Here is a 13775-nt window from a genome sequence, read left to right as displayed (position 1 = left end):
CAGACAAGAGGTGGCAGCATTGTCCAACCCATTAGGTGGACACCACTGAGGAGGCCTGCAAGGTGCTTCCCAGACCCAGACGAGAACTGACTCATTCACTGTCAGTCACTTATACTCACTGCCAAGTATACATACATACATACGTACCGCTCATTCAATATAGAGCTGAAAAGTAAATCAGCAATTACTTTAATAATCTATTGGTTTCATGTTGCAAAAGAGCCAAGCATATGTGGTGATGTGATGCTTTTCTTGTCTGAAGTGATACTGAAGCACAATCTGATGATTTTGAAACTTTGATCACTTAAAAGAAAATGTTCAAGATGTTACCTTTGGATTTTGTCATTGTTTTCTGACATTGTAAAGACTACAAGATTCATTAGTTACAGCTGTTTCACACCAAGTATGGATTTTCATCTGAAAATTTGCATGGAAATGTATAAAAACTGACTTATTAACACATGCACTAGAAGACCAGGAGTGCATAGTCGTCACTCAAAAAAACGCATTCAGACATTCTGTATTACTGCACATATTTAGATCACACTGGTGGGAAATGGCTTTTAATTACGCTTAATTTAATACATATTAATGAATGAGATGAAAAAATTGTGTTGATGTTTTTACTGCATTTTTTAAAAACACTCACCAAGTGTGTTCAGCTATTCCAGTCATCGTTGACAGCTTAACGCTAGCTTTGACCTCGACCAGCTCATGCCTAACCCAAAACTTAACCTAAACTCAATTCACACCTCAGCCCTAACCAGTACCTCACAAATGACATTTTGCCTCATAAGGGCTTTGGTCCCCAGAAGGTCTACTGGTCCTAGCAAAGTAGGTGTGCATAACGGAACATGCACACACACATAAATACGTACAAAAACTTCATCAACATGTTGGAAACCAAAACGTTTTTTTATTCATCATCTTCTTCTGATACAAAAGTGTTTTTAAATAACGAACAAGTTTTAAAATTTGTGTCACTTTTTAACAACCATAAATTAGCACTTTCTTTACAATACATTGATGACATCATCAAGACAACAAGCTTTGTACACAAAGGAACAGTCTCTAGACCTTAAAGGCTACGACCAGTGTCCATGAACTCACTCTCAACATTGATTCATATCTGGGCTTCTCGAGAGCATTTACAAATCTGCGTCATCAGTGGTTCTCAGTCTTCATTAGGCTGTGGCACATGCTCACCCTGTTTCAAGGCACAACTATTTAGCGATTGTTTGGAAATGTCACCTGGAGCTCAGCGTGGTCATACGAGAGGACATGGCCAAGACATGAAGGCATGAGAGGGAAACTGCATTAGCTCAGAGGGGGAGGTGGTCAGGGGTTAATTTAATTCACTTTAACTCAATGTGATGTTTGTTTGACTTTGGAAATGTAATAAGTGTGCCAAGGTACGCTGGTTGGAGAAGCACTGTTTTTTCAGGGTTCTAGGTTTCACCAGAACCTCGAAAGGATCATTGAATGTAATACGGATGATGTTACATTGAACGTACTTTGTGGAAAAGGCAGTAAAAAAATTATTTTCTGTCAAAACATTAGGTTAAAAATTACACGTGACAGGCTGTGTGAGGCACTATCTGGTTTTAAAATGACACAAAGCTCTAGCCTTTCTACATTTAAACTGCCCAGAGCCAAATTTTCTTTACTCTACTTTAATATGTAGACCCTACATATGTATACATTCAAAACCTCACTGAAATACAAGAGCTTTGCTAGATAGATTGTCGGGCAAAAAGGAGCAGTTGCATTTGGTGAAAGCAGCAGTAAGACAGTCATGACTTATAGAAATCGAAGCTTATAATTCATTCTATAAGCAGCTATTGAGCAAGATTGGAGTGGAAGTGGAAGGTATCCATATTGTCAACAAAATGCACAGCTGGAGACAATGACTAGAAATCTTGTCTCTTTCATCCATGAAATTTTGAAATGCAGCGTACAATAATCTTTTCCAGGGAGGACTTGATTGTCTGGGAAACGAGCCAAGATGCAGCAGACGAGGTTGAAGAGAAACAAGGGATGAGAGCATCAGGCATACAGACGTGCAGGCGGGACAGACATGCCAATTAATAGTGCAGATTTCATTGTGCTTCTGTGTTGGCTTCATGAACTGAAGAGACTTAAGAAGAAACTGAGAGACGTACCCAAGGTCAGATATGGTCTCTTACTGCTGGTGTAACTTCATATGAAATCTGGTGGGTGACATCCGTGGGAACAGAGTCACATACTTGCGTACATGTGCATGTGCCTGTGACAGCGCTTTTGTTATTGCATAATGTGTCTTTTGGCAACTGATTGTCTAATAACCTCTAATTCTTTAACCTGCCTCGGGTCGGCTGTTTAGAAAAGAGGGCAGAGGGAATAATTTAATTTCCTGGCTTTCACGGTAACTTGAGAGCATATACAGTACGAGGATTCCAAGAGGACTGCACACATCATTGGAAGTTAGCTGAGCTTCTCATGGACTACTGAGGTAAAACACACAGGCCTACATGTCCCAGATGCCTTACCACTTACACACTTATGGGTCTGTAAAAAGGCACGGCTGGGGTTCTCCCAGGATACATTGCAGTATGACCTCATGGGTACCGCTAAGGGCTGCAACTAACAGTCAGTTACTTGATTAGGCAATTAAACCAACTATTTTTCAATCATGGATGAATCATTTCTTTCAAGCAAAATATCAAACATTTGCACCTTCCTGCTTCTTAAGTCTGAGAATTTGAGCTCTGAAAAATAGCGATGAGTATTTATCAAATTTTCTTTTTATAGACTAAACCTTTGTATAATTAATTGTGAAAATAGAGACAGATTAAAGGTGCAATATGAAGACGTTTTAGGTGAAAACAATTAACTAAATTGCAGTTTTGATATCATGATACTGAAGTTAGCATGCTAGCCACCTCTCCCGGTACTGTCCGCGACCAACACTCCTGTGCTAGTGGTATAAACACTAACACTCTCTTGGTCCCTAGCGCACCCAGTCCGCACCGCTAACTGCACTGCTAACTGAGCTGGTAATTTAAGGGCAACAGTTAGCAGCAGTTAGCATTTACTCTGACGATATGCTGCACCCTATTTGTTTAGAGTATGCGTATGAGAGGGGGCTAATTCTTACACATTGCAGCTTTAATCAATAAGTTGTTAGTTGCAGCCCAAGTTACCTACATGAACAACACATCTTAAAACAATATTCATGTTTCTCCACCTGTACTTCATGATATTTGTAAGAAAATGGAACAACACACCACGTTATTTTTCTTCTGCAGCTTTCATACCGAAAACTGACAAAACTCTCCCCGTGAAAAGGCTCTCTGCATATTCACATAGTGTGTAATGATTTGATATGAGACCCATCACTGCCGCCAGGTAATGCACTTGTGACAAGCACAGATGCTTCACATATTGTATATAATTATAGTGCATTATTACAGCTTAGATCTGGTTTCCCAAAAAATCTGCTCTTTTATATTGTACAAAAGGTAATAATTTACAAAAAAAATGTATCAGTGATCAAATGTAAATACATACATTTGATATGTTTTCTTCAGATCTTAATTAGTTTTGGCCTGGTAGTTCATTGATTTCCTACACTTTTCCATGTGGACACATGAACCCATGTGAGTTGTCAGGTGCTTTTGGGAAACATCAGCCTACAGCTGCTCAATGTCTGCACCAGGACCGTCCAGTGTAAAGTTCAAAACTTCAAAAGGCCCTAAAAAGACACAACGGTGTGAGGGTTCCTGTGTGGAGCAGGCTCAGTCTCTGCTGCCGAGGGCTGGGGAGAGGAAAGAGAGACAGAGAGGTAGACGTGGTGCTACACAGCTTATCGGTGCGTCTGGTCTGCATATCGATGCTTCTCTTCTGCCTTTCCCATCTCTCTTTCTCCTTCATTTTCTGCTTTGTTTCTCTCTCCCTCTGGGCAAAAGAAGTCTAGCAGAGGTAGAGAGGCTACTGTTGCTACTGATGCACAACCCTCATCCACTGTTCTCCTCCTGAAGAGGCACAAGGTCAGTTAGAGGGGCGTGAGGCATGCTTGAGGACTCTCAGTGAGCTTGTAGGATGCCATTACATCCAGTTGCTTCCTTGAGAAACTCCTGCTGCGTTCCTGCATCACATCTTCCTCTCATCTGTCTTCTCTGCCCCCTCCAACTTTTGTTTGACAGATTGAGTTTCTGTAAGTGAGAGGGAAGCAGATATAAGTCCATTCCTGTCCTCTCTCCTCACACCACCGTCTCATTGCCTTTCCCCGGTTTGATCCAGCCCTCACCCGGCGCCCTCTTGCCCCCCCGGCTCGCCCTGCTGTCTCTGAGGAGGCGGGCGGAGCAGCGCTGCCAGGTGTGGAGGGTTTTTGCTGACCAGATCCACATGCCTGATGTGATGCCTACAAGCAGAGACATGAAGATTCGAAGCATCTCCGATGCCACATATGAGTCCCGGGGGCTGGCCCTGAACTCCCCCCAGTGAGAGAGCTGGTAGAGGTAACAGCCAATGACAGTGGACGCTGGGACGGTGTAGAGAACGGAAAACACTCCGATCTTAACCATCAAACGCTCCAGCTTGTCTGTTTTGGCGCCGTCCTTCTGCAGATTGGAGCGGATCTTGAAAAGAGCCACCAGGCCAGCACAGATGAACAGTGTGCCTGATGAACAGAAAGGAAAACAATAGAAGAAATGAGAGATGGTACATGTTTGAGAGGCACTATATAGTTCTGGAGAAAAAGTCTGAACTTAGTATTATTTTTTACAATCTGGAATTTTTTTTTTCCCATAACTGAACAAACAAGCTGTTTCCGGAGGAAAATAAGGTCACCAGAACACTGTTTAAGTAAAACAGTACGAAACTGTATCGTCCTTTAAGGTCAAGTTGACAACAAAGAGAGGTTGTTTGTTTAATTTGTTAAGATGTAGCAATTCAGTCAGAGAAGATCTTTATCTTCTCATTAAATTTTCTTCCCCAAAATGACACTGTGCACCTTTAAAGAATGACTTTGAATATAATAATTAACAAGATGATCGATTTTTAAGCTATGTTTTAGTTCGTGTATCATTTGTTTGTTTTATTGTTTGATTGTTGAAGAAAACGCGGAAAATATTTCTCTGTTCCATTAAATCAGCTACAAATATGTATATAAAGAAGACTCATGAACACTCTGAACATAGATACACTTCATAGATTTCAGGCCAGTTAATATAATAACTTAAACTTAATGCTGCAAAAAGTTTTGGACAATATGGAGGTAAATGGAATGTGATATAAAGTATGTAATTTACGAGCAGGGCCTGAATGCACCAGCAGTCCAACAAAACTTCGAGATGAGAAAGGAATCTGATTGGAGGACAAATGTATTTTTTGCCACAGTCTTCATCCTTCTACTGACAGGACTGATTGTAGATAGCTCTTCTGACACATGAATGTGATATGGTTGGGTGACTCAAGAGCATGGATGTTCAAATCACAGCTTCTATTGTCAGAATCCTTACACCCCTAAGTATAGGTATGTCCGTACAGGTTAAAACTTTCATAAAAATAGAGAAATTGCTCGCACTTTCATGTCATAGTTACCTATTAGAAGGTATGTGGCCAGCGGCGCCACCACAAATCCTGTGAGTGCCTCCTGCTGCATGTTGCCCACGTAGCAGAGCCCCGTCAGGTCGTCGGCGTCCACCAGCCTCATTATGAGGATGACGATAGTTTTGACGGCTGGAATAGCCCAGGCTGCTATGTGGAAGTAGGAGCTGTGCATTTCAATGGCCTCGTGGCCCCACTTCAGCCCAGCAGCCAAGAACCAAGTGAGGGTCAAGATCACCCACCTGAAGGGAGCCAGCAAGAGGATAGGGTTAAAATCATGCAGACACATATATTTATTTTGATTAGCTCGTCTTGACACTAGCGAGACATTAGTCATATAACAGCCGATCCTATTTTAGTGCAGAGTGGGGTCCTTGGGCTTTTCAGTCTGTTTTACGTCCAGAGGGGAAACGTGAATACAAACAGGAAAACAAGGTCAAACTGAAAAGGAGGAAAAAGAGCTGTGGCCGCTATGTGTTTCCACTGCAACTGCACGGCAGCACGCACCAGAAAAGTAACTTTTTTTTTCTTCTTTTTTTTTTTTTACAAAGGCTGCCTTTGTATGTGGAAATTAATCCATGTAGTACAGAGGTTATGAGACAGGATAGTAAGACTGTAAAGAAAACAGGATGCAAAGAGTCGTGTTCCAATTGTTCCCCCAACAGTCCATTCAAAATGACAATGGGACAAAGAGATGAAGGATTGATATGATAAAAAATTGTGTGTGCTTACCAGAGTGAGGAAGCCATGCCAAAGAAATAGAGCAGGAGAAAGACTATTGCGCAGCCGGTGCTCTTTAACCCTTCCTGGACTAATATGGGTACGGCTGCGGCATCCAGGTCACAGGAAACACGCTCCCTGCCCAGAGTCAGCCTCACCTGCAGGAAGCAGAGGAAGAGAGTGAGGAAAAACAAAAAGTGACAGTGGAAGGAAATGAGACACCAATCAAAAACAAATCTTTATTAATCCAAGAAAAAGACATATAGACACACCCCGTCAGTCGCATTTTAACCAGACTGAAAATCTGAGTGCAGCGCCACTGTCGTCAATACAGATCTCAGATCCGTAACATCTTGTCAGATGTAATGTAGGTGCTAACTACAAACAGAACTCATTACCTCATAACAATGTTGTGTTGAAAACTTGTTTCTCGAAGTAAACATGTATTTTCAGTATATAAATGTAACATCACTGCCTTATTGGACAGAATCAAAGCTCAAATCAAAAAACTGGATGTGTGGTAGAAAGTTAGCCTAGCAGGCTAATTTTCATCTGTTGACGCCGATCCGTTTAATAAAAAGGCCCTAAAAACATCTCTTTATCACATATTTCTATGTTTTCATACAACTAAATAAGTATGCTCAAAGCAGCTCATACCACATGAACTACTACCCCGTATTAGGTATGTTGTTTTTCATGGTATTTTGATGGAGTCACAGAGTTTGTAGAGCATTTTAAGAGTCAAATAATTTTAAAGGTACTCTGGAAGCCTTTATCATCACATATTGCTACTTACAATGCAAGTGTGAATAGATTAAGTTTACAGAAGTTTTTGATCCCCACCTCACTGTTTATCTTATTAGGGCCCAAGCAGGTCTCGACCTGCAAATTTTATTTTTTTGTTCTTTAAGTGACAACTTTGTTGTCTCATATTGTTTCATTTTTCACTGCCTGAACATACCCCAAAACTCACCAAACTTGGAATATAGGTCACACCTGCTGAAATATTTTATAATCTATTTAATTATATTTTAATTATAATCTATCTAATTTCCACCACTAGGTGGTGCTATAATCAAGGAAAGTGCATTTTGCCTTATAACTCCCCTATACTTTGTCGCACATTCAAAACGTTATATCCGTGCGTTCCCTGAATTGTGTTGAGTCTTGTTATATGGCCACGCCCATTTCAGCATACTGTTTTTTTTTCTTCTCTCAAATATGCAAAATTTCGCAAACCTACTTTTTCAAACTCCTCCCAGGCAATTTCACCGATTTGCATAAAACTTTGCACACAGCATCTGAGGACCCTCTTGACAAAAAGTTATTAAAAGAATTTTGATATTTCAAACAATACTCAAGTTATTAAATAACTACTTCCTGCAGATTTTGTTCCAAACAGGAAGTGTTGCATATCTCCACATGTCTCTTAATCTCTTAACTGTCTGTGTTTCAGACAGTTAAGAGATGCATACGCAATAATCGTGCAGTGGGGCCGGGTACATGGCACGCCCCGACAGCAGCATGCCCCGACGCGCGTGGACTGCGAGGTCCCGTTCATCGCTGCTTGCAACTTTAACCTTTGACTGTTTGTTTTGATCACGCTTGGTAACTCAAACTCCGGTACACTAACAAATATGACGTCTTGTTCACTTCATTTATAATATGAAAAGATTTGTGGTTCATATTAGTCATCATGTTGATGAAGCACCAGATTATACTGAAACCCTGACACCCTAACCATGAAAACTAACTTTCAAGACTTTTCTCAAACCACCTAGATTCTTTGTTAATCTAAAAAAATGACAAACTGAATTCGGACAATATAACACTGAATCTCCAACTTACCAGGTAGGCAACACTGTACAGGTTACAGCACATGGACAGGAAGATGATGGGCCTCTCAGGGTACGAGAAGCGCTGTGAATCCAACAGAAAGGTGAGGACGGTCAGGGTGGTCGACAAGAAGCACAGCACGGCCCACACCGCCATCCACGCATCCGTGAACACTTTGGCCCCCCGTCGGTAGAGCCCGCTGTCGTAGCCACACTGCAGAGTGCAGGTCTCAGTCTGTTTGTACCAGGTGTACTGGTCGGGGGCAAATCCCAGCGCCTGACACTCCTCCTGTTGGGGAGGATGACGGACGGGCTGGTAGGGCGGGTCCTCGTCCACCGGACCCTCCATACACATGTGGTTGTGGTCGTTTTGAGGCGGGAAGAGGCTGCAGTTGAGCATCTGGAGAGAAGGTATGATAGGAAATAGCAATTTGGTTGCTTTTTATGGCTGTGATTTTTTAAAAAACGTCTTAACAAACATTTTAGGGGATTATATTCTTTTATCCACATCAGTCAGCCACTCCCTGAAGTCACATTTGTTAAAGCATGGAGGATGTTTGTGTGATGATGTGACTCACCTCTGGCCAGATGAAGCCAAACTCACTGAGCACTGGGAGGCACTTTCTCTTGACAGACAGACACATGCTGCCACATGGACCAATGGGGATGGGAACCTTGTCAGTGCACATTGGCACATAGACTGAGCACAGGAAGAACTGAAGGTAAATGGAGAAACAAGAGACAGGTTGAACATTTTGCTCTGTTTTACAGTCAAATTATTAATTTCTTGTTACTTGTTTGGTCTTGAGAATGTCAGAAAATGGTTAAAAATGTTCAGTTTTGTTTCCCAAAGCCCCATGACACCCTGAAATGTCTTATTTTGTCCACAACCCAAATGTATTCAGTCTATTGCCATAAACGAGTAAAGACAACAGAAAATATTCACATTTAAGAAGCTGGAATCAGAGAATTTTGACTTTTATTCTTACAAAATTACCCCAACCAGATTATTCAGTCTTATTAAAAAAGTTCACAACCAATCAATTAACTGTTGCAACTCTACTGCAGAGCAAGTTTAAAAGGGATGCAAAAGCCTTTAAATCAATCATATCTAACTGTATGTTACACTTCAATGCACTGACTTGCTCTGGTTTAGTCAAAGCAAACTGTGAAGCAGAAGGTAACTCATGTCAGGGGTAAAGCGCTTGTTAAATAAGTAGAAACAGTGCCGTGCCTCCCCTCTGGGCCAGTCTTTCTTTCTACATATTACAACAGGATTACAGCTGGTAGGCGGCTACACACTGTTCTCCCACATGTGGATCCTCCATCTACTTAGCATATATACCTCTCAGTATCCTGCCGCCTTTACTTTCAGCACATTGCATCACCACTTTAAATGGCAGGTCTCCATTTTCACTTCTAATAAGAAACTCCATAACTTGAGTCAAAACACCAACCTGCTGCCAAGGTTACACATACAACGCTGCGTCTTTTAAAACAATCTGTGATTTTAACAACACTGAGGGCATGTGCCCCTGTAATGCTCCGTAATCCCCCCTAATCCAAGGCTCGGTTTTCTCTGTCCCATGGCAATGGTTTTGAAATAGATATCTAAGTCAGGGTTATAAAGATAGTGAGCACTCTGAAGTCGCATCTGACTGTTTGAGATGATGTGGTAGTGATGCGAGGGAAGAAATACTCTGGGGTTACAAAAGGTTGCAATTTTAAGTGATTTCATGCCTTTACGGTGAAATCAGTTTGAAGCCGGAGTGTAAAATCGTGCTGGGCACACGATATGAAAATACACAGCAGCCTAAAGTACATTTCAATCTGCTGCCGTCAAATAAAGGAAACAAACACCTGCCTCCAGGAGCTTGGACGGGCTGATGGCCGACTTTGAATGCTAAAGCGCCTTATAGCGGAGTGTTCTCTATCATTTTTTCATTTTAAAAAATACCAAAATATTTAATGGGCCGTAACAAGAGCAAAATGTTTTTCAGGCTTGCTGCCTCGATCCAGTGACAGAGAAACCCCGGCCTGAAATCGGGCCTTGAATGGAGCCCAGATGAAACATGAATCCAAGAAGGGTGTCAAGGCTGGGAAATAAATACACACAGAAACATTGTATAACACTTATTCTCTTTAGGAGAGAAATTATTTGTAGGCTAAACATAAAGATTGTGCACATCTGCACTATGTTAATTTTGAGAAACTGCATCCTTGATAAATAAACTTTGTAAGAATTAAAGACAAAGAATTGGCTGGCTACTTTTGATTATGAGCCTAAACTCTGATACAGTAACTCCTTCCCCTGTTGGAGGCTGTGTATGGGAAGTATGCCATGTCCAAACCAGTTATCCGAGTCAAAGGGAACTCCCTTTAAACCCAATTTGTTGCACTGCTCTCTGATCGGTATCTGGGTCGTAGCGGAGCAGATGGAGCAGGCTGGCTGATCTGGAAGCAGTTTAAGCTTCTCACTACATATATAGAGAATGTGTTCCCAAAAGTGAACCCCATGTGTTGAGTAATCTGCCATTTGATAACACGAGATTAAAAAAGTGAACAGAGTTGTCCTGTGTGTGAAAAGCAGGCGCAGTTGTAGAGAAGAGAAGATGGTATTTTATCTCTCCCTGGGGGAACTTCTTGTGCAGCGGCTACAGAACAAACTAGGAAAAAGTGCAACATTAAATTAGATGCAATAGTGTGCCATTTCTTTCACATATTTCCCACAGTGACTTATGCGACAGTAATGTAACACGTTCTGGGTATTTTCACCCCACTGTTGGTAACCCGAGTGCCGACACTTCACTGCTAAAAGCTGCTCCGGTTACTCGTCAGGAAGCCTCCCATTAAAGCAAATGTTGGGGGATACGGTTTCCCTTTCCCCTTTCCTCCCTCTTTAGCGTGTGTGTGTGTGTGTGTGTGTGTGAGAGAGAGAGAGAGAGAGAGAGAGAGGGAAAGAGAGAAAGAGGGCGGGAGGGTTGTCAGCTAATCTTGCGGGCCAATTTTCAGCTGGAGGGGGATAGTTTGGTTTTACGCTGCAGTTGCTCCCTGTTCTGTCTGGCTGTCTCACACATGCACACAAATATCTCCTCAGCAGTTAGCATGTCAAAATAAAACTCGTCCGCAGAGAAATTCACAGAAAAGCACAAAGAAAGAAAACACACACACACACATTTGTTTTAGGGATCTGTGTGGGCATCGATAAACCAATCATTTGTCAACTATTTAGCAATTCATGAGCATCTACTTTGGTAGTCTATCAATCAGTTCAAGTATCTTTTTTTTTTTAAATAAAAACAATGTCAGAATTCTCTGAATCAACTTCTTAAAGGTCCACTATGTAGTTTTTGTCATCAGAGCAAACGATCTGTGTATTTCTGAATTTTTATGCCTAAATTAACAAAAAAATGCTGTTTTATGTACTTTTAAATACTTTGTTTATATGTGGCGGACCCTGCCACCCTTCTAGCTTCAAACAGTGTTACGGGGACCTTATTCTCCTCCGAGAACCGCTTGTTTATTCAGTTTTAAGAAAGTAAATATTTCTGAGTTTGAGTTATAACCTCATTAATATCGTATGTCTGAGTTTCAATTTCTTCTCAAAAAGTGCCCCTTTAAACAGTCAGCTTGTCAAAATAAATCCGTACACACATAATGATCCCTGAAAAACACAAAACGATCACACAAACGTGTGTTTCAGGTCTGTCTGTGCAGATTTTTATGGATTTTTCCATCGGTTGTCAACTATTTAATTGATCTCCTACTGTTAATCAATTTGAGTAACTTTTTAAGAAAATAAAAGTCAAAATGTTGAGATTTCAGCTTCTTCCATGTGACTAGTTCCCAGTTTCTCTCCTCCTCTATGACAGTAAACTTAACATTTTTTGGGTTGTGGACAAAACGAGACACCAGGGAACGTTTCACCACATTGTGACAGTTTATAGAGCAAACAGCTATATGATGAATGGGGGAAAAAAAACATCCACAAGTGTATGTGTGACCGGCTGTGTGACGGGAGGACATCTCACAGCAAAAAAATAAAAGCCAATTCAGGACGAGCAAATTCCATTCGCTGACACAGATTCGACTTCGAGTCTTTCCAAATATAACCTAAAGTCAAAGGGAGGCAAAATAGGAACAAATCTTTTTTTTTTTTCTTTACATGGTGCATGAGGCGAGACAAGCAGCATTTGTCTTTGCAGCACTGAGGGCACCATTGTCGAATAAGAGACAGTAACAGTATATAGACTAGCAGTGAAGACTCAGCTGTTGCTGTGTGGGGCATGAACCGAGAATGTCAACAGACAGAGGGGGGCATTTTCAGTGAAATTAGCATGACAGCCTGGCACAACAGGAAGGAAGAGGGGACTCAGGGAGGCAGGGACCCCTCTGCTTATTTTAACCCTGTGGGGGCCGGCTCACTATCACTGGCACCATCAGCCTCAACAGTTCACTGGATAGCCAACTATTGCTTGTAGCTCCCTGTCATGTGCTCTGGGACCACAGTGTGTTTCTCTCTCTCTCTCTCTCTCTCTCTCTCTCTCACACACACACACACACACACACACACACACACGCAAATATAGCAGACTATCTCCGCTCAGCTATGCCTTTTAAGAGTCCAGGATCAGCGCCTCCTAAATGTGTGCATGCTTTTAATAACGCGCCGTCCCCGCACCCGCACGCACGCACGCATCTGTCCCGGTCGTACCTTGAGCTGGCTGGAGCAGCCGTACTGTATGAGCGGCGTGAACGTGGTCAGCTGCAGCTCCGCGTCCGACTGCAGCACGTTGCCGACCAGGTTGGGCATCTTGGTGACGTTGTAGCCGAGACCCTGGCACATGCTGATCCGGATCGGGTCGCAGGTCATTTCCTCCACCTCGTCGCCGAAAGCCCGCACCGCGCAGAGCGGAGCGAGCAGCCCGGACAGGACGAGCAGGGCTGCCCCGCCGAGCGACACCATCATCCCGGGCATTGGTCACTCACCGGCCGCGACGCTACCCTTTCACTGTGGGGTGCTGGCACCCTTATATCCTTCCTTTATAAAGAGTTTGGTTTGGCACCCCTGGTGCGTTTTTTTTTTCTTTGGAGGCTATAATATCCAAATCCGAGCCATTCAGACGACTCAAATATCCAGAGAGCAGCAGTGAATCATCTGAAGTGTTCTCCGATCAAAACATTATGCGCATTTGCGAATATAAAAAAAAATTGTAGCCCTACATGTGGATAAGTCCCTCTTGCGTTGTGTCCCTTCAGTAAGTCCGTGTGGAGGAGCGCAGCGCAGAGCTGGTTTTGTGCGCCTACTGCCTGCAAGCGTCCAGCTCTAAACTTTATTGTGTCTGTGAGGAGAGACTGTTTTGCCCGTCCAGAGGAGAGCCGACCAATCCGTGCGCGGGAGTTTGGTTTCCCTGACCAACCCCTGACCAGGAGGGGCGGGATCCGGGAGAAACAGAGAGGGAGCGAGCCTCATCTCCTCCCCTCTACCCCCTTATCCCATCTCCTCTCCTCTCCTCTCTTGTCCTTCAACATTTTCTCCTCTCCTGTCTCCTTCATACATTTTCCTCCCTCATCCCGTTCTCCTCTTTCTCCTCTCCTGCTGCAAGGAAAAATCAGCACACATTCTCCAAC

General features: G+C 42.6%; 1 protein-coding gene across 1 annotated transcript; it reads right to left on the bottom strand.

Moving 5' to 3' along the window:
* Positions 1-896: 896 nt before the first annotated feature.
* Positions 897-13459, bottom strand: fzd4 (frizzled class receptor 4). The gene is made up of 6 exons (XM_037085099.1): positions 12859-13459; positions 8723-8860; positions 8158-8544; positions 6322-6467; positions 5584-5831; positions 897-4660 (listed from the first exon to the last, which is right to left on the bottom strand). The coding sequence occupies exons 1-6, from the start codon at positions 13120-13122 to the stop codon at positions 4242-4244; spliced, it is 1602 nt and encodes a 533-aa protein (XP_036940994.1). The 5' UTR covers positions 13123-13459; the 3' UTR covers positions 897-4241.
* Positions 13460-13775: the final 316 nt, after the last annotated feature.

Source organism: Acanthopagrus latus, chromosome 2 (assembly GCF_904848185.1).
Source record: "Acanthopagrus latus isolate v.2019 chromosome 2, fAcaLat1.1, whole genome shotgun sequence".
NCBI classification, from domain to species: Eukaryota; Metazoa; Chordata; class Actinopteri; order Spariformes; family Sparidae; genus Acanthopagrus; species Acanthopagrus latus.
Note: the sequence above shows the minus strand (reverse complement) of the source record. Positions and strands in the feature narration are given on the sequence as shown.

Excerpts from the sequence above, each read along its gene's own strand:
- fzd4 (XM_037085099.1), bottom strand. The coding sequence starts at position 13,122 with ATGCCCGGGATGATGGTGTCGCTCGGCGGGGCAGCCCTGCTCGTCCTG. Across the intron at positions 6,468-8,157 it reads TGTACAGTGTTGCCTACCTG|GTGAGGCTGACTCTGGGCAG; the intron begins GTAAGTTGGAGA and ends TGCTTCCTGCAG. Across the intron at positions 4,661-5,583 it reads GGCCACATACCTTCTAATAG|GCACACTGTTCATCTGTGCT; the intron begins GTAACTATGACA and ends TCTGTTCATCAG.